The 20,875-nt window shown below is 53.6% G+C and overlaps 1 protein-coding gene across 16 annotated transcripts; it reads left to right on the top strand.

The window, feature by feature from the left end:
- Positions 1 to 11,101: 11,101 nt before the first annotated feature.
- On the top strand, positions 11,102 to 20,793 carry PMM1 (phosphomannomutase 1). 16 transcript variants are annotated; one of them, XM_023631718.2, is made up of 10 exons: positions 11,137 to 11,300; positions 13,261 to 13,284; positions 13,501 to 13,618; positions 14,771 to 14,847; positions 14,977 to 15,068; positions 15,306 to 15,405; positions 16,636 to 16,689; positions 18,749 to 18,824; positions 19,770 to 19,885; positions 20,264 to 20,793. In XM_023631718.2, exons 1-10 carry the CDS (start codon positions 11,214 to 11,216, stop codon positions 20,384 to 20,386), a joined length of 867 nt encoding a protein of 288 aa, XP_023487486.1. In that variant the 5' UTR covers positions 11,137 to 11,213; the 3' UTR covers positions 20,387 to 20,793. The 16 variants fall into 16 exon arrangements, with proteins under 16 accessions (XP_070109825.1, XP_001502596.1, XP_023487488.1 ...); XM_023631723.2 differs by having other exon boundaries at positions 11,168 to 11,300; positions 13,261 to 13,398; positions 14,000 to 14,847; XM_070253718.1 differs by having other exon boundaries at positions 11,178 to 11,300; positions 14,000 to 14,847.
- The last annotated feature ends 82 nt before the right edge of the window (positions 20,794 to 20,875 follow it).

The raw sequence follows: 20,875 nt of genomic DNA, 5'->3' as shown, positions 1-20,875 counted from the left end.
GTGAGAGTCAAAAGCCTGGTCTGCAGGCTCCAACTTAGGAGATCTTCCACTTCAGGACTTTGGCCATGAGGGGACATCTGGCCTCCCCAGAAAGTGTTCACTTCTAGTTTCAGTTGGCCATAGGCTGGGTCTGTGGCCTCAGGGATCTCTCCACACCATGTTGCCATGGCCTCACCATGGCCTCACTGAACAAGTGTTGGGGCAGGTGGACAGCTCTGAGTGCCCCTGGTACTACCTGACACCAGCTTTGCTGCAGGTTCAGTCAACCTTTGAGTGCTGTCGACGAGCCCAGCCTGTGCTAGGCACTTTCACACACAACGGACTTGAGACGTGGGTCTTGGTCCCATTTTATAGATGGGGAAACAGGTGTAGAGAAACTAATCTAGGTGGCAGGTGGCTGAGCCGTTGAATCCAACCATGTTCTCGCCACCACACTGCTAAGACCCCATCATTGAGGCATTCCTCTTTCCAGTGTGCCAGCTTAAGAGTAAAACAAGAGATTCTGTCCTCCAGAGGACAGGGCAGGTGGCTTTGCCTGATGTATTTCCTTCCTAAGAGCTGACACGTTCCGAGGCAGGAGTCCTTAAGAATGCCTACTCTGAGATCACACAGCCTACGCTTAAGTCCTAGCTTTGCCACTTGTAGGCCAGTCTGTTTGTCATCTTATCTGTAAAACTGGGAATATGGTACCTCCCTCACAGGGTGGCTTTGAAGAGAGTAAAGTGCCCAGTGTTTGGCGAAGATTAAATGCTCAGTGAGTCAGGACAAGAGGGCAGAGTCCATTCAACAGCTACTGACTGGGGACTCCTGCGAGCCAGCTCGTGCAGAGGCTCTGGCCAGTCCTCTTTGCTGAGGACAGTTTACAAGACAATACTGCAGACATGCACTGCCTGCTTCTGCAGGAAATGGCAGAAAACGGATGTTTTACCCTTGGACTTTGTACTCATGGCAAGTCAACCTGGGGTAAGTTCATTTCCGTGGGAGCCTACTGTAGGAAGCAGCACTGGGCGCTGTGCTAGGGGGACAGTGGAGAGCAGGCCAACAGGCCCCTGCCTGGGCAGGGATTATATTCTGGCGAGCTGGGGGACAAAAGGGTAGACAAGTTCGGTCATCTCAGGTGGCAATGATGCTAGGGAAGAAATGAAACCAGGTGGCAGCATCATGTGTGAGGGGCATGTGTGTTAGGAGGTTGGGGAAGGCTTGTGTGATGAGGTGATGTTTAATCTGAGACCTGAATGACAGAGCACAGATCTAAGGGAAGAACTTTCCAGGGAGAGGGAGCAGCAAGTGCAAAGAATGATGGAGGGGCAATAAACCCTGCGTTGCCCGCGTCAGGGCCCTGAGGTGGCCGCACTCCAGAAGAACTATGTCATTTTTGGGTCAGGACTGGAGGAGGTCTGGATGGAGTTGGATTAAAACAGAAGATGGCTGGAGAAGATATGAATCTTGGAGTCAGGAACTTGAGAGAGAGAATGAGCACTGTATCATCAATCACAGCGTGAATGTGATGACCCCCAAACAGAGAGTCTGTGCTGACAGCCATCATCACTGACGACTGAAAGATCTGGTGCCGTGACTCCCAGGGTAACGCCAGAGGGGCAACATTCCTATCTCCGTCCGCTATGACCCACTGGCCTATATAACTGCTTCAAGATTCTGCGCCCCTCCTTAAGATGGTTCTTTAGGATGCTCGTCCCCCATCTTCCAATTTGCTAGCTTATCACTTAATAAATGCCCTTCTCTGCCACCAAAAAAAAAAAAAAAAAGAATGGTGGAGGGACTGAAAGGAGGCCAGAGTGGCTGGACTTCCAGAGCAAGAGGGTGGTGGGAAGTATTGAGGTTGGAGAGGCTGGTGGGCCTGACGGTGCACGGCCTTGTAGGTCAAAGAATGAACGACATGATCGATTTGCTATGCTGAGAACAGACTGGGGGTGAGGGGGCAGCAGAAAACCAGGGAGAAGGGCAATGTAGTTGTCAGGCAAGAGGTGAGGTGTGTTGTGCATCTCTTATGTGCCCGGAGCTGAGAAGAGGCCCTGGAAATTGTTTTGGTCCCTGCGCCCCAGGAGCTTAGAGTGTGGCGAAGAACAACCTCCCCTGCAAAACATGAGACGGCCACAGCTCTGGGGACTGCAGAGCCACCATCAGCCGCTTGCCTGGCTCCTGCGAGCTTTTACTGGGCTACTCCAGCTCTGATTTGGGTGTGCTTAGATTTCTTAATTTGTTTTTTTCCAAGTGAAAGTAATTTTTTTGTGCTTTCACATGAGTATAAGGATAATACAGATCTAGAAAATGTAAGCAGCCAATAAAAGTACAAAGATGAGAGGAAAAAGTCACCAAAAATTCCATCATCCTAAGAGATGTTAACATTTAGTGAACATCCTTGTAAACGTCTCTGTGGATTCAAAGACACATGTGATAGACATGCTGTGTGGTATCTGGTAGTGAAGATCTGTACAGCCCAGCAAGGTGGGAAGAGAACCATGGAGGGGGGAGTGGTGGTGCTGGTGGTGGTGACAGAGGAAGCTCTAAGGAGACATCATTCCAGCAAAGTCCCCCAAAGACTGAGGGAGCTATTAGGTAAGAGTAGGCCGCTCATCACAGACGTGCTCATGGAGGTGGGACCTGCTCTGGAGTGGGATGATGGTATAGGAGGATGCCTGCCCAGGCTGGCAGGCTGGACCACGAGACCCATGTCTCCTTGCACTTGCATAGGGGCCCTGGCCTGAGAAGGCAGGCGAAGAACCTAGTAGGGGTCTGGCACATCACTGAATGTGAGTCCTTGACCACGGAGCCTGGCTGCTTTGGAAGGGGACAGAGTTTCTGGGACTGGTCCTGGTTCACAAGTTTGCCTGGGAGCCTGGAGTCCCTTGCAGAGATGTCTGTCCCACCGTTTCCCCAGCTTGAGAGGCCGGGCAGGGTCACGCTGCAGTGAGACTGATGGACCCCAGGTGGCGCTGTGGGCTCGGGCGGCCTTGCCCACCACCAAACTCGGCTTGTCTCTGGTACCCGACCCAGGTCACATGAACATGCCCTGCTCCCCACACACCTCAGCTCCTCCGTGGCCCCCCAAAAGCTCACGGGTAAATAGTCAAGCTCCTTGTCTCACATTTATCAAGGCCCTTCTCAAACTTGTCCCCAGACCTCTCCACCCCCACTCCCTGCTGCAAGTGCAGGTCCCTAGCACTGCAGGAGGTTTCGACTTCCTGCCCCCCATTTACCGTTTGCTGGACCTGGATCCCCTCTCCCTGCCTATCCTCAGAGCAACCCCTCACTCAGCGCTAAAGGCCTAGTGCCAGCATTTCCTCTACAAAGCCTGACCTCTCCCTCCCCCAGAGCGGCCCCCTCCCTCCCATTGGTGCCTGTCTGAACGCTCCCACCAGCTGGGGCCCTCTCCAAGGGTAGGGCCCAGCTGGGATCACCGGAGTGCCCAGCACCCGGGACAGGGCTTGGCACAGAGCAGGCATATCTGAGTAAATCAGTCCACAGGTTCAGTCCTGGTGGGGCTGACACTGAGGGGGAGGGCAGGTCATAAAAAACCCTGGACTTGGATATGGACCCATCTGGATTGAGCCTCTCACTCAGATACTTTGATCAAGGCCTTCCCCTCCCTGAGCCTCAGTTCCTTCATTTGTAGAATGAAAACTGTGGGTCAGGGGGCTGGCCCCATGGCGTAGTGTTTAAGTTGGCATGCCCCGCTTCAGCAGTCCTGGGTTCACCAGTTCAGATCCCAGGCACGGACATACACGTAGCTCATCAAGCCATGCTGCGGCAGCATCCCACATACAAAATAGAGGGATATCAGCACAGATGTTAGCTCAGGGACAATCTTCCTCAAGCAAAAAGAGAAAGATTGGCAACAGATGTTAGCTCAGGGCCAGTCTTCTTCAGCAAAAACAAAAACACCCACTCTGGGTCAGATAGTCTCTCAGGCCCCTCTCAGCAGGACTCCTCTCCGCACCCCTGGGTGAGAGGTGAGGAGTGACTTGCCCAAGTTCTCACCATCCTAGGGCTGAGCCCTAACTGGAAGAGATCATGAACACCAGGTGCTGGGGGAGGGAGAGCCATCCCTGTCCCCACTGACTTTGGCTGAGGGAGCCCCAAGGGGGGCCATACCAACCCAGCAACAGCCTCTACCCTCTTTGCAAAAACCACCTCTGAGCATGCGTCCTTCAGCTTGTTTAAATTCAATGGACTTGTTTATTGTGAAAGCAATGAAAGCACTGCAGGCATTTTGAAAAACGAGAAATAACAGCCAACATCCACAGTCTCCCCAACCTCCATCCAGTGACTGCCCCTGAACCAAGACAGAATTAAAACCAGCAACCAGCCTGGACTTGTTCTTCGCAGAGCCCCTTTAAGCACATCTCCTTCCGCGGAGCCCTCATCTTCCTGACAGCCCAGAGAGGCTGGCAGTGGAGGCCCCATTTATAGATGAGGAACAGGCTCAGAGAGTGGGAGGGACCTGCCCAAGGTCACCTGGCTAGGGAGGGGCAGCCCCAGGAACTGTCAGTCTGACTGTCCCCTCACTACACTGAGGCTGCCCCTTGGGCTAGGACTGCCCACTCTCAGAAGATCACACTCCAGGTAGGGAAAAAGAGGGTCAATAAGCCCCTATATTTACTCAGCAACACACTGACACTTGGCCTTCCACCAAGGGGCCAGGGAAAAGCATGGGCTTTAAGGGAACACAACTATGCAAATCCTGATTGTGCTGTGTGACCCTGGGAAGACCACTTCACCTCTCTGGTGTCAGTACCTACTTCTGGAAATTGAGTAGGAGAGTACTCACCTCAGAGGATTCTTGGCAAAAGTAAGCGAAATGCCCAGGTAGGAGCTACACTGCCCAAACCAAAGACGGAAGTCAGTAACCTCCAAACTTCAGCCAGCTGTCTGGCCCAGAAGAGTCCAGAGTCTTCCTTCCTGAGCAGTGTCCTGCCAGGCTGGAGTCTCAGGCCGCCTGCCTTCAGGCCTGGCTTCCTTTGGTGCTCTGGAAACATCCCTCTGCCAGTCCTCCTAGTCCTGGCTCCCCAGTCCTGCTGCTGGCAATCCCCAGGGCTTCCCCAGGGCCCCATCTGAGCACCAGTTGCCAGGGATGAGCCTCCCTCTTAAAGGGACACACTATCGGCCACAAAGGCTACCCCATCTGGTCCTCAAGGGTCTGCGCCTCAAGGCAATTCACTTCCGCTCTCTGGGTTTCAGTGTCCTCTGGTCTGTGAAATGGGTCATGGTGAGAATTCAGGAATAGACTATGAAAGATATTTGTAAGGAAATGAGTTCCCTCGGGTCTAAGGCATAGGTGTGCTATGGTCGGGAGCTGATCTTTGTCTTTGGAAAGGTGGACCCAACCCATAGGAGACAAAAACCTGTCCTGCCCTGTGGGGCCCTCCTACAGCTTCCAGATCCCAGCACCAGGGGTAGGGCCCAGGTATCTGCATTTAACCAGCTCCTAGGAATTCTTTTTTTTTTCCTGAGGAAGATTAGCCCTGAGCTAACATCTGCCGCCAATCCTCCTCTTTTTTGCTGAGGAAGATTGGCCCTGAGATAACATCTGTGCCCATCTTCCTCTACTTTATATGTGGGACACCTACCACAGCATGGCTTGCCAAGTAGTGCCATGTCCGCACCCGGGATCCCAACCAGCGAACCCCGGGCCACCGAAGCAGAGTGTGCACTTAACCGCTGTGCCACTGGGAAGGCCCCTAAGACTTTCTTTTTACATTCAGAATTTGTCCCATGCTTTCTTTCTTCCTTTCTAGTACTTTAGGACAAATTGATCTTCCTTAACCCAACAAACAAAAATAGTTCCATTCTTTATACCTTCTTTACTGGAGACATACATTTTAACTTCCTTGTATACAGAGCTGTTTTTCTTATTAATTTCCAGTAGCTTTAATTACATATATTAATTAGAATTTTTAACCCTTACAGACCCTAGTAAAAACTAAAAAGGTAAGCAATTATGAATTATCTTTTACATTGGCATTCTAAACACTTCATAATTTCTAGAAACACATTACTTCATAGTAACAAAACACAAGGCGTGTTTACTAATAGACTCAGACATCCTCTAGCCTCTCTGCAATAAGCCAAAAGTAGATAAACTTAGACATGTTCAGCAATAATGTTTCAGTGTTCCATTCTATCCAAAAATGACCCGGATACTCAACAGATTTTTATCGTTTAAATTAACTTGGCCAAACTCTAAAGTTTTAAGTTACCAAAAAGAATTTGGAAGCTGTTTTTTTCCCCAGGTATACAGGCCATAAAACATAATTATTGTACGCACAAACTCTTACCCATTTTTATCTATTTAAATCATTTATTTCCAACACTTATGTTCGGATTACCCACGAAAACTTCATGAGACATTAAACAAAATTAGCTATCATTTAAAGCTGTTATTTTGCTGATGAACTTCTAACAGACAACGTGAGCTTATTTGGTCAGTAAAACCAGGCTGCATGTCTGCATCATATCCAAATACTGACAATTCTGAGAACACGCCTATTTCAATCAAACCAACAAACTTAAACAAGCTTTCATTTACCAAAGGTTAATTCACATCATGTTAACTTGAAAGATATTGGGTTAATTTCTACTACATTTAGAATTTATGTAAGCGCTTACTTTAAGCCAATTAAACAGAGCCCTTAATTTTGGCCATACCATCCAGAGGTAAAATATCACACACATGTGACATACATATAGACACACATACACAGAAGCTCCCCAGCTGTTGTTTTAAAAATTACTGCCAAAGCTCACCAGTTATGAATCCAAATTCTGTTTTCAGCCTTTTTACTAATATTTGTGGAGAAAACATTTAAGATGCTAGATTTTTTGGCAAGGGCACGCTTATGGCTGTTTCTTCCTTTTTCCCTTTTTTTTTTTTCTTCAGTCTTAGGAATTAGTGATGGGCTAGGTAGTCCCCAGAGGATTTGCAAGCTCTCTGAGAGAAGGGAAATGGGTGGAAGCTGAACCACCTCTAGAGCTGCTTTTCCAGCCTTACAAGGATTTCCTGAGGACGGTTGCTGTTGATTGCTCAGAAACTGGGTTGCAACTCAAATGACATTCTAGGTTGATCTACCTGTCCAATGACATCACTAAGGCACAGAGAAACCCCTCAAGTTTTCTTCATGATGCAGTTTCTAGGGCATAACCCATCCAATTGAAAGTGTTTTCAATTAGTTAAAATGCACCCAACGGGTGAGTCTCTGGGTATGCTTGGGGTGTTCCCCATGGCAGTAAAGACAGTGTCCAACTGACAGCTGCTGGAGAAGGGTGCAGAGACCGACTGCAGCCATCAATATAGTTAAAAGATTTAGTCAAATCCCACTCAGCCCGGGCACTTAGTCCCTGAGCCAGCACAAGGCGAGCCAGGGAGGCAAGAGGCAAAGGCCTAGAGATGGCTGGGGGCTGGGACTCCCAGCACCAGGGTTGAGAGTTAAGTCCCTGGCAAAAGGGTTTCAAGTTTTCAATTTTACAGAAGGTCCAGGTTCTGCTCAGGTCCAGCCTGACCTTAACCTCAACTTGCTGATGACAGAGGAGGTGACAAATGAGACAGACAGAGAAAGGAAAAGAAGAGATCAGGCCTCGCCCTCATGGCCTCTTCCCAAGGGTTATCAAGGGTCACACAACAGTTCCCATGCCGGGACACACAAACCCAGCAGGACAGTTCGCAGAATAAATCACAGGTCTCCTATCCTCACAACCGACTCAGTAGGCACCCAAAATACTCAATGAATCAACCGCCAAGAGAGGGCACCCCACTTAGGGTCGCTGGGAGGGGATCAGGCCCAGAAACCAGAGCGGGGGCTCCCAGGGGTGCAGCCTTCGACTCTTTAAAGATTCCTCATTTCTCGGTTGCAAAGCTCAAAAGGAACCCAAAATGGTCACTGTAACTTCAAGAGAAATGAAAGAAAAGGGTCCATTACCTTCAAATCCCCCCTGAGCCTAGGGCAGCATCCTACCCATTGGTCCTCCTGTGGGGTTCCTATAGCAAGGGGTGACAGGGCGTCCCCTGCATTGCATCCCTGTATATCTTCCCTATTATGCCTGGCAGTAATAGGTGCCTGGTGAATGGTCCCAGAGATAAAAGAAGAATAGAGATAAACAGTGAAGAATTTTCCACTGGTCTGGGGGACATTCTACTGAATGGCATCCTGGAGCCGTTCTCCCAAGAAGGGGTTCCCATACTCAACCGAAGGTTAGAGTTTGGTACTTTCCTTGAACTGGAGTCCCGATTGGGACTTTCCCACGGCTCAGAGTGTGGTGAGGAGCCAGAGGGAGGGATACCAATCCAGCCTTAGGAAAAGAAGCCTGCCCCGGGAGTCTTGGAGATTGGCGACCATCCTAATGACTTAAGTGGTCAACCTGTGCCCATGTAAAATTTATATATTAGAGACAGGATTAGGAAGGAATGGATAAATTCATTCTTCATCACCCTCGGGCTTAAGGTACTGATTTTCTTCAAGCTGAATGCCATGTTTTGCCCACAGAGAGGCCATGGGCAGCAAACGTGGATTCATACAGCTGTCCAAGAAGGTTCCCAATGAAGAAGTGAATTTAAATCCATCCTTGAAAAAAAGGAAGGCACAAGGAAGAAAAGTGCACTTACCAGAACTTTAGCTCACAAGCCGGTGAAGCAAGATCCCAGTACATGCCCCCAGAAAAAATGACGTGGGCTCGGTGAGCCAAGGAGGCGAAAGAAAGATTTCTTGGACTCTCAAGGTCTAGTGTTAGAGCTCCTTTACTCAGAGACTAGCATGGAGGAGCATGGGGACAGGGCCCATGGGTGGTGAAGAGCTGCAAACATGGGTTGAGGGCAGGGCTAAATTTATGAGGCATAGGTATGTGTGCTATTTCTTTACAAGACAAAGGAAAGATCATGTAAAAACGTCGTTAAAATGGTATCAGTGCAGGTGGGGTCCGGGTTATTGGGTGGTCCTATAACTTTGGATACATATCAGGTCGGATCAGGTCAGGGCGTCCTGTGCTTCCTGGAGGATGATGTAGATTGGTCTGTAGGGCAGGATGCCTTGGGCTTCTCTCCCTGGGGCAGCCTTGATCTTCATCACTATTCATTTTGATTACTGAGCTTTTTGGTGTCCTCTTCAGTTTTCTTCCTGTGGCAAGTACCTCACCTTACCCAGCTCACCCCAGTCTCAGCCCTGCCGGCCTCCGAGGTGCTCTCTGCAGCCTTGGGCACATCCTTTTCCTTTTTCTTCACCAAGTGGAGACGATAAGACCTCCTAGAGCTGCTTTGGGAGTGAATGAAGATTTGTGGTCAACTGTCCAGTCTGATGGCTGGCACACAGTAAGGGATCACTAAATATCAGTTATTCCTATCTCCCTTCATATTCCTTTCATGTGGGGATTACATCCCCATTATATAGATGAAGAAACTGAGGCCCAGTGAGGGAAGGAGGTCTCTCCAAGTCCTAATAGTTAGCAGGGAACAAACTGCAGGTCTCCTGACTCTGCCTCCAGTGATCTCCCCAGGGCACCACAGCTCCCAAGACAGAAGCAAACAGGCCTATCACAAGCATTGTGCACAGCAGCGCCACTCTGTAGGTGTGCGGATGTGTCTCTGTATCACCAAAACGGCCTGAGTTGATCACAGGCATCAGAACAAGGATGGTGGATGCAGCAAAAATGCCCACCCAAGCACAACCTCCAGCAGAAGGGCAACCCTTGGGAGCACAGAGGGAGGCAGACATGGGCCTTTGGCCCTGGCAGTATGGAAGCAGGAAGAAATCGAGAATCCTGGAGAACAGCAAGCTGCAGTCAATACATTTCCAAGGAGGGGAAGGACTTGAAATTCACCATAATACCAACACCCAGAGTCAGCCTGCTACTTATCCACCAAAATGGGATCATGCTTTTTCTGTTAAATATTCTACAACACAGATGTTTATGGCTTCACACCACTTCATTTATAGATGGACCATAGTTAATCTAACCAATCTCCAACTTTTTTCCTTTTCTTCTTTTCTTTTCTTCGAGGAAGACTAGCCCTGAGCTGACTACTGCCAGTCCTCCTCTTTTTGCTGAGGAAGACTGGCCCTGAGCTAACATTCCTGCCCATCTTCCTCTACTTTATATGTGGGACGCCTACCACAGCATGGCGTGCCAAGCGGTTCCATTTCCGCACCCCGGGATCTGAACCAGCAAACCCCGGGCCGCTGAGAAGCGGTATGTGCGCACTTAACCGCTGCACCACCAGGCCGGCCCCTTCTTATTTTCTAAAAGTTGAATTGCTGGCTCAAAAGTTCTGCATATTTTTAAGACTTTTGACAGGCAATAGCTGTTTAATCTCAAGCACATCTATAGAAATTCTCCTTTGGAGTGGGCCTGTCCTGTGCCAGGTACTATGCAGGCTCTTCTACGTTCAGTTTTTCTTTTCACATGCAAAGCAACCCTACAAGGTAGGTGGTGTTCTTCCCATTTCACAGATGGAGACACAAAGCCTCAGAGAGGTGAAGTGACTTGTCCAAAATCACATAGCCGTGGAACTGGGGAAACAACCTGGAACTGACTCCAAAGTCAACGTGATGGTTAAATAGTTGTTAGGAGAAGGATCCAGGAAGGTTTCTCAAAGGAGGTGGACCGTGAGCTGGGCCTCATGGGGTGGACAGAACGGCAGGAGGAGGAGTAAGAGTCGGGGAAGGCCAACTGGCAAAGTCCAGAGCTTGAGCAAAGGCTATCTGGAGATTTCTTAAAACTCAAGATTTGTAGGGCAAAGGTATAGCGGGCAGGAGGTGAGTCAAGTAGTGACCGATGGCGGGCGGACACGGCCCGGGCTCTCTGAGTCCCGCCCTCGCCCCACCCGGCACTGCACTGCGGGTTCGAGGCCCTGCCCGCGTCCAGCCCCTCCTTGGCCAGATGCAATCAGAATCACCCCGCCAGGGTACCCATCTAGTCCCACCCCGTTCCTCCGGGTTCTATGCCTCACTTTCCGCCTCAGTCTGGTTTGGGACCAGCAGGCGGAATGGGGCCGGGCTCTGCCCCGCCCTATGCCATGCCCCTTCTCCGCCTGGTGCAATGAGAATCAACCCCTCTCCCGCCAAGATGACGCACTGGCCCCGCCCCTCCGTTTGGCGCAATCCGGCCGGCCTGCTGGCCCCGCCCCCAGGCCCCACCCCATCTGGCGTCCTCCCGACGCGGCTCCGGCGGCCGCCTCCTGCGACTCTGCCCGGCGCTGAGCTGCAGCCATGGCGGTCGCCGCTGAGGGCGCCCGCAGGAAGGAGCGCGTCCTCTGCCTCTTTGACGTGGACGGGACCCTCACGCCCGCTCGCCAGGTAGGGCCCCGACGTTCGGAAGCTCCCATCGGGAGTGTCGCGCGGACGCCCCGAGGCGGAATGTGGCGCCTGCAGCGACGTGACCCCTGAATCCCCGGGACCGAGCGTGGGATGCAGTGGTACCCGGCCCCTCACTGCCTGGGGCCGCCTGCTGGGAGTGATGGGGATCCGGGCCCCCACGTCACAGCCCCCACGCGTCTGCGCCCACGTTCTGCCCCGGAGCGGCAGGACTGGGTCGGATTCTGGAGGGAGGAGGCTGCGAGCGGGGGCCTCGCTCCTCTCCCCAGCCCCAGGCTTCCACACGCCAAGGCCTGGCTCCGGGACGCCCCCGCCTCCCCAGCCCGGGCTCCCACCCCAGTTCAGCCCTAGGGCGCGCCGGTAGCCCTGTGGTGCCAGACAGGGTCTGAGCGCACCCAAGCGTCAGAGTCGCCTTCTGGTGGGAGGCACGGGGTCTTGGAGCCATCCCGCTGACCTTTGCAGGCCTGCGCCGGCGTCTAGTTTCTCAAGCCCCTCCCCACTTTACCTCCCACCCCCTGTCATGGAGGGAGGGAGGGCTTCTGTATCTTTTCGGTTGAGTTTATGGGCTCTGCTCACCCGGGGGCCAGCGGCCTCGGGCCTAGTCTGGTCACAGTGAGGATACTGTGGCACAGGGAGGCTGGGAGTGCAGTTTCCTTCTAAAGGCATCTCACTGTGTTGATCCTGCAACATCTGCTCCACACTCAGTTTTTCTCCCTTTGGATCTCAGCCAGGATGAGCCCCCCAGACCCACGCTCACCAACTGGGTGCAAAGATCAGCAGGCCTCTTTCTTGCCCACCCTGAGGGTATTCCACCCTCCAGTCTGGGGCCCCCAGGACCAACAGGGGGATCTCCTGGAGCAGGGAGCCAGTAGGGCTGGGTTGCAAGGCAGAGGCTGATGGGAACCCAGGTCTTAGCCTCCCCTCTTAGGTCCTGAATGCCCCATCCCCTCCCCTGTGGGAGGGCCCTGGGGGCACAGGGAGGAATCAGGTCCCTCTGCCTTCCAGCTGCTCCCAGGGTCCTCAGGGATGGGAGGCAGAGGACAGTGGAGGGAGGGTGGCAGGGCCTAGGCACAGCCCCACCCTTCTCTCTTTCACCCTTTGCTCCACTAACCCAATAGCCTGAACCAGAGCAGTGTTACTGCTGTCCACCAGCCAGGCCCTGTCCTTAGCGCTTTTTAAAAGTTAATTTTTAATTATACACATATTCATGAACACATTCCCTTGTAAGAATGAAAACAGAGAAGGCTAAAATCCCCTCTGACCATGTCAGGATCCCAGGCCTGGCCCTCTCCCCAAAGTGCTGTGGTTGCTTCCTGTGGCTTTCCAGACCTTTAGCCGAATCTGTTTGCCCAGAGGAAATATTAAGCATTGTTTAGTTTTGTTTTTAAATAAGGGATATCATACTGTATGTGCCTCCCTGCAACTTGCTTTTGACAATTGACAGCGCGTCTGGGACTCTCCCATGTTGGAAGCACAGGCTTGCCTTATTCCGTGTAACCACAGTATAGCAGTTCAGAGCAGGCATGTGCCGTTCTCTGATTGACAAGCATGTAAGTTGTTTGCAGTTTTTCACTGTTACAGACCCAATGAACCTCCATGTACACCTGGGCAAGAGAAGTGGAAATTCTGGGTGACAAGGCACATACATTTTAAGTTTTAATAGATCTTTCCGATTGCCCCCAAAGTGGCCGTACAGTGTACACTCTGACCGTAGCAGTTGAGCGGGCCTGTTTGCCCAACATCGTTGTCCACTCTAGATGTCAGCTTTGAATATGTGAATGTTGGAAAACTTGGATTATAACTCATTAGTTTACGTTTCCTTAGTGGGGAATCCCTTCACCTGATCAGTCACCAGTGAATTGCTTGTTCATTTCCAAGCTCTTTGGATGCACTGTCTCATTTAATCCTATGAGTAACCTCCACTCTGATCCCCTTTTTCCAGATGGAACAGCTAAGGCAAAGAAAGGCAAAGCCATTTGCTCAAAATCATCCTACTCTTGAGGGACTTGAGCGAGAGTTTGAAACCAAGTGCATCTAATTTGACGTCTGGGTTCTAAACCTTAAAGTGCCTCAGATCCAGGTGGAACGTGGGCTCCCTGGGTTCTGAGTACTGATTGAGGGCTAAGTGGGGGTCCCAGACATGCTGCCAAGCAGAATCCTGTGCTTCTTCACCCCCCTGCAGAAAATTGACCCTGAGGTGGCTGCCTTCCTGCAGAAACTGCGAAGCAGGGTGCAGATCGGTGTGGTGGGTGGCTCCGACTACTCTAAGATTGCTGAGCAGCTGGGAGACGGGGACGAAGGTAGGAGGAGAGGGCCTGAGCCAGTTCCTTGTCGGGGTGCAAATGGAGGGAGTGAGGAGTTCAGGAGATCCCTGGACCACTGTGCCTTCAAAGACCCAGTCCTGCTTCTGGGATGTGGGAGGAATAGCCAGATGTTTCCCTTCCTGATTCAACACACGTTTAGTGAGCTCCTACCATGTGCCAGGCTCTGTGCCAGGCTTTGGAGAGACAGCAGGTAACGAAGCAGGCAGAATCCTGTCCTTACATAGTTTACATTCTCAGTTCTCCCTGCTGAGTCTTGATTTCCTCATCTTCAAGTGGGCATAATCAATAATAGCTACCATTTTTGGAAATGACCACGCATTAACTTCCTTTCGTTTCATCCTCATAACCACATTTTAGGGTGGGCCTGATTATCCCATTTAAGAGAGGAGGATTCTGAAGTCACCCAGGAAGCTGTTTGGACCCAGAGCCCCTGTTCTCAGCTGAGTTCCTGGTCTCAGTTCATTTGAGGCAAATGCCTCCAGTTCTTCCAACCGGAAACTTCCATGACTTTTCCCTTTCCCCACCCCCTTGTTCATTCCATCATTGAGTCCAGAAATATTTCCCTTTGCATGCATGTCTCCATCTCCACTGCCCCATCACTGTCCAGGTGATCGAGCCCTCCCACCTGGGCCCCGTACCAGCCTTCTGGCTGTGCTCCCTCCACCTCCTCACTCCCGCCCACTCCTGCCACTTGTGGCAGCCAGAGCTGAAAACTTCCGCATGCAACCAGCCTTGAGAACGTGGTGATGGAAGCCGTAAAACAAAACGGAAGCCCCTGTACAGAGGAGCTGAGGGAGCACAGAGCGGAAACGACACCCTCTGCCGGGGAGTCCTGGGAGGCTTCCAGAGGAGAGAGCTGGATCGTGGAGGAGGAGTGGAGGGGGGAGCGGAGGGGAGGGGTTACAGGCAGAAGGACCTGCATAAGCAAAGACCCAGAGGTGTGACTGGCTTGTTTGTTAGTAAAAAATCAAAGCTGCAGAAGGAGAGGAGGCTGGAAAAGTAGGTTCAGGGTGGAACTCATGCCTTTGAAGGCCAAACCAAGGAGAGTGGGCTTCATCTCTCTCCTGGGCTCTGGGTACCTGGTCTCATGCTCTTTCTTTCTCCCCTGGCTGCTACATGGCCCTGAAGTCATCGAGAATTTCGATTATGTGTTTGCTGAGAATGGGACGGTGCAGTATAAGCATGGTCGACTGCTCTCCAAGCAGGTCAGTGCCCCCCAGGGCATTAGCCTGGGACAGTTTTCCACAGGGGGACAGTCTGTGGGTGCCTTCTGTCCTGGGCTGGGGAAGGGGCGCCATGCCCACCACACTCAGAGCCATGCGTTTCTTGCCCAGACCATCCAGAACCACCTGGGGGAGGAGCTGCTACAGGACCTCATCAACTTCTGCCTCCGCTACATGGCCCTGCTCAGACTGCCCAAGAAGCGGTGAGAGGCCACCCAGCCCGTGTCCAGCCCCTCCTCCCAACCCTAGGCCTGAGGGAGGAAAGGGGCGGGTCTCAGGTGGAACCTGGAGATGCATGGACCCTGGTTTATTGGTGGGTGGATCCCTGTCCCCTGTGAAGTCCCAGGAGGCTATGGTCTCAGACAGGGCTGGATTTAAATTCAGGGTGATTCTCCTTCTCTTTGGCTCCCTCCTCTCCCTCCCACCTCCATCACCACCAGCGGAACTTTCATCGAGTTCCGGAATGGCATGCTGAACATCTCGCCCATCGGCCGGAGCTGTACCCTGGAGGAGCGAATCGAGTTCTCCGAGCTGGACAAGGTGCCACCAACTGTGCAACCTTAGGCTGTATGACCTCAGTCACTCAACCTCTCTGAGCCTTTATTTTCTCACCAGTGAAATGTATTGATGGTGGGCGGTGTTCTGTTTCAACCCATACCCTTTTGGACACCTACCGTGTGCCCTGGTTGTAGACATTTCTGCATCTGTCCAACACTGCTGGTTTCCCTCCCTTGGTGACCAGCACCACCAGCACCTGCTTATCTAAGCCAACACCTAGGGCATCATTTCCACCTCCCCACCCACATAGGGTCCAATGGTAATTCCTACTGATGGAGCCTCCAGGGCTGGTTTCAGATCTGTTCGCCTGTGTGTGTCTCCCTCCCACCCTGATAAAACCTGCCAGTCTGTTCTGCTGCAGTGCCATTGAGAACCTTTAAAGCACATCTGCCCTGTCTGCTCCCTGATGAGTCCTTCCATGGCTCCCCTTGCCAACTGGACACTGTTGCAGCCCCCTCCCGTGGTGCCCCTGCCCTGAGGGGTCTGCCTGGTTCAAGCCCATCCCTTGAACTTCTCCCTGTGCATCTGTTCTTAGAGCATCCCAAGGTCCCCGTCGCCTTTGAATGTGCTGCCCCTGCTAAACCTTGACGTGCGTTTTGCTTGTCGTCCCCACCGCCCGCCGCCTCCCTCTCAGGGATGGAGGAGTCCAGCCAGCCAACCTTTTCACGCTGGCCCGTGTCCATCCTGCTCTCTCACCTGACCTTCTGCTCTCCCCTTTCCTCTCTCTGCTGCAGCCACGTCATCCTTGCTGACTCTAGAGATGGCAGACCGTTTCCCACTTCAGGGCTGTCCCTTCTGCCCCAAACACAGTGCCCTCTGACACAGCTCGTCCTTTCACCTCCTTCACATCTGCTCAGATGTCACCTTCTCAGTGGGCCTCCTCTGGGCATTGCAGTTCACGTTGTACCCCTCACACCTCCCGCTCCTCGCCTCTGTGTTATTTCTCCCCAGCAGCCATCGCCACCCTCTGATACCCTTATGACCTATTTTTAAATCATGGTTAGTGTTTGGTTCCTCCAGCAAAGCTATAGGTTCCTTAGGGCCGGGATTTCTGTGGCTCTTCATTGATGGGTCCCCTCTGCCCAACACATGGCTGATACATAGCAAGTGCTCAAGAAATACTTGTGCATGAATGACATAGGTGGTATAAAGGAACTGAGGCTCAGAGAGGGGAAGTGACTTGCCCAAGGTCACACAGGAAATTGGTTGCAGAGCAAACGTTTGAACTTCAGACTCCGCCTGCTGCCCTCTGATGCTTCCCTGAGGGTGAGTGGGACTCTCAGTGACACCTCCTGATTCACTGACCCCCACCCCCACTCCCACCCTGTGTCCCAAGACTTAGAGTAGGCAATGCCACAGGCATGGAGACTTTTCTGGTTGGAGTGGTTAAGACTGACCCTTGGCAGCAAACCCCCTCCCACACACAATGGAGAGGGGGCTCTTCTCAGGCCACCCCAGTTTCCAGTCCCAGCTCCACCTCCTACTTGCCAAATAACCTGGAAAAGTGGCCTTACCACTGTGCCTCTGTTTTCTCATCTGTGAGGTGGGGGCAGTCATGGTTCCGTCTCATGGGCTGTGATGAGGGCTGGGCGAGTGGAGTCTGCACACACTGACTCCTCCCACTGCCCCGAGGGTCTTCTCTTGTCTTTTTGGTTCTTGTCCACCCCGTTCTGGTTTTGGAGAAGAGCGTGAGCCTCCTGGTCTGTGCCCTACACTGGTCCAGATCCCATGCCAGCGCTTTACTCTCCTTCAGTCCCTCAAACCTGAGGATAGGTAGTCCCGTTCCGTTGATGAGGACACTGAGGCCGCAGGGTAAGTGACCAGCTCGAGGTCACAGTGCTGGTCCCTGCTGAGGCTGGACTTGGCACGTGGGGCTGTCCAGTGACCAGCCTGGTTCTCCAGAGACAGAAGGTACAGCCATCCTGGGCCATGTGGGAACATTTATTCAGCACTTGGGGCACCCTTAGCTCTAACCCTGGGCCAACAGAGTGGCCTCTGGTGGGGACTCTGGCCTCCCTGGGGGCCCACCTGCCTGCTAAGAGGGCAAGGCCAAGGCTGGCAGGGGGCTCACATCCCTCATCTCTGCTTTTCCATGAGAGGGAGGCAGGCAGGGGTCATTCACTACTCCTCCATCCTTTAGCCCAGGAAATAGGCTCAGAGGAGTCAGGTGATTTGCCGATGGTCACACGGCCAGGAATCACAGCAGCCAGGCCGGGAAGACAGGCCGCCTGCCTTTGTATCTCAGGCTGAGTCATCTGGCTTTATAGCTCGTATCCTCTCTGGAGCACTTCTGTTGGCTCCGAACTGCTGGCTACCACCCGCCTTTCCATTCCAGTCCTACCAACTCTGACTGACTAAAACTCAGCACTAGGCATTCCACTCCACTCTCATGCTCCAAAATCCTCAGTGGATCTTGGTCCCCCAGGATGTGTCCAAACTCCCCAGCTGGCCTCCAGGCCCTCTGTGAGCTGCTCATCCTGCCGAGCTCTCACTCCCACTTCGGCCGCATCCAGACTGCCCACGCCGTACCTGGGCCACAGTGAGCCTGCGCTGAGTCAGCCATCTGCTCCTGTGGCGCTGGCCCCCGTTAGCACGGCAACCGACTCGGGTACCCCTCCAGGCCGGCCATGGCTGTTCCCCTCTGTGGCCTCCTCAGGGCCAGGCTAGTGAGTAAACGTTCCTTGCTCCGTGTTTATAGAGATGCTGCAGACTTCAAGGTCCTGCCCAGAGGGGCAGGGGCCAGGGACTCCTGGGTACTGCTGAGTCCCCCAGCCCAGACAGCCCCCTGCCCAGAGGAGGCGCTCAGCAAACGCACGTCGTCGCTGCATGGTTGGTGCTGTGGCTGCGCCAGGGCTCCTGCTGACCTCTCTGAGCACCCACTGCCGCTTCTTCACAGGTCTCCCGTGCTCTTGGCTCCTGGTGCTCATTTCTGGAGTCTGAGCCACGGTTTGCTGCATTGAGCTGGGCTGAGCCCTGCCCTGAGGTAGATGCTGGGACTTGGGACTCAGACTGTCCCCTCCCCGAGACTTCCCTCCTCAAGCCTCTACTCCAAGCCCCGCTCCAAAACACCCCGTCCACAGCCCCGTTGGCAGGATCTGGCACTGAGTTCGTCACGGACCTTCTGGATTTAGGCCCTGGCTCTGCCACTAAGGCTGGGTCACCTTGAACAAGGCACAGCCCCTCTCTGAGCCTCAGTTTCCTCATCTGTAAGGTGGGGGTCATGTTCTCCGCCGGAAGACTTAGTGAGCTCACACGAGTTGTGTGCCCAGCACAGGGCCCGGCACACAGCAGCCCTCTGAGCCTCCGTCTGCCCTCCCTTCTGCAGAAGGAGAAGATCCGGGAGAAGTTCGTGGAAGCCCTGGAAACAGAGTTTGCCGGCAAAGGGCTGAGGTTCTCCCGAGGTGAGTCTACTCGCAGAGGGCCTCAGAGGCCTGGCCCAGGGGCCCACCCCGGGCCTCTGCGCTCGGACCCCCTCCCCTTCCCAAGGCCAGGCTGCACTCCCCAGCATCTTTGAAGACCCCTCCCGCCCCTCGGCACAGCAGGGCAGGCTGAGCCCAGGCAGGCAGGGACTCAGTACGTTACAGGGCCCCCAGGCTTCCACCTAAACCCCGTCCACGCCCTGCTGCCCGGCCAGTTGCTCAGGCCACAAACCAGTCTCCCTTGCGCATCTCCCTCACCCCTTCCCAAGTCCAGTCTACCAGCAAGTCCTAGGGCGCTATGTCCAGGATGCTTCTGGAATCCAACCGTTGCTCACACCTCCACTGCCAGCAGCCCCACCCCAGGCTCCAGCTAACTCCAATGCAGCTGGTCTCCCACTGCCACCTCGTCCTCCAGTCCATTCGCCACGGTGCCCAGAGGGATCCTTACAGAACAGACCATGTCACACCCCTGCTCACAGCTCTCCAGAGGCTCCTCCTCACACTTCTGCTGAAACCCTGGGCCCCAGGGCCTGTATGCCCTCTCCCAGCCTTCTCTGTGCTGGGACATGCCACGCCCTTCCCTGCCTTGGGGACTGTACTTGCTGTGCCAGAGCCTGGAACTCTGTTCCCCAGCCATCGCCACTCTGGCTCAGGCCTCGGCTCGGTGTCACCCCCTCGGAGAGGTCTTCTCTGATCATACTGACTGTGGGGCTCCCCTCCCCCACCCCTTTGACTTGTATGCTCTGGGGTGGTCTGATCTGTTCACCGCCTGTGATCCCCCTGGATTGTAACTCCCATGATCCTGAGTCTGTGCCATGTTGTGTGCCTGGCTCTAAGTAGGCATTCAAGGGTTGTCGAATGAATAAATGAACGAAGGCCCTTGCCCAAGCCCACCCAGCGAGTCGCCCCTCTGTCTGCCCCCCGCAGGAGGCATGATCAGCTTTGATGTCTTCCCTGAGGGCTGGGACAAGCGCTACTGCCTGGACAGCCTAGACCAGGACAGCTTCGACACCATCCACTTCTTTGGGAATGAGACCAGCCCCGTGAGTGTGGCTCAACCCAGTCCCTCCCACCCAAAGTCCCCCCCAGGTCAAGGCCAGGACACAGGGCGACAGAATAGTCCTCCTGGGAGACTCCCAGAAACAGCCAGTGCTCTCCAGCCCCATTACACAGATTGGAAGGCTAGGGCCCAGAGCTGGCTGGACACTTGCGGCATGTCACACAGCAAGTCAGGGCAGATCTGGTGAAGGCTGAGAAGGTGGGCTTCCTGGTGGTTCTAAGGGGGTAGGAGGAGGGGCAGCTCTGTAGCAGCCAGTGTAGGCAGGGTGCCCCATGTCCGGTGGCTGCTGGGCCCCAACCCTGGGAACCTCTTCGAGGCACCACCTATCTATGTGCCTTCTCTGCTTTTCCTCTGTGTGCAGGGTGGGAACGACTTCGAGATCTACGCTGACCCCCGGACCGTCGGCCACAGTGTGGTCTCCCCTCAGGACACAGTACAACGATGCCGCGAGATCTTTTTCCCAGAGACAGCCCACGAGGCATGACCACAGCCATATCGGCCCCTCAGGACTTCCAGAGAGCTCCGTCCAGGCCTAAAGAAAGCCCCTGGCCCTGGCGTTGGGCCGGGTACCCGGGCCCCAGGATGCCTGCCTCGTGTTACCTGCTGCAAGGCCCACCTTGATATTCCCAGGGTCTGTGTGGACGACTACCCCCAGCCAGTCCGTCCCTCATGGAACTGGCTCCGTCCTTCACCCCGATGGCCCTGGCTACTGCTGCTGCTTGTATTTCTGAACAGGACAGGGTCCTGTCTACTTGGGGAGGAGGCGTGTGCGAGTGCTGGGACGAGATGGCGCCCGCCCTGCCTGCCGGGCCCAGATGGGATGCAGAGCAGTAGGGAAGGTGCAAATGGCGAGAACTTTATCTCACGAATATTAAAGTTCCCGCAACAAGGTATGGCATCAAACCCTTCTGAATGCATAGTCAGACCCAGTCACAGATGCTGTTACAGCCACCACTTTGCAGATGAGGAAACA

Source organism: Equus caballus, chromosome 28 (genome assembly GCF_041296265.1).
Source record: "Equus caballus isolate H_3958 breed thoroughbred chromosome 28, TB-T2T, whole genome shotgun sequence".
NCBI classification, from domain to species: domain Eukaryota; kingdom Metazoa; phylum Chordata; class Mammalia; order Perissodactyla; family Equidae; genus Equus; species Equus caballus.
This window is presented reverse-complemented; position numbering and strand designations above follow the sequence as displayed.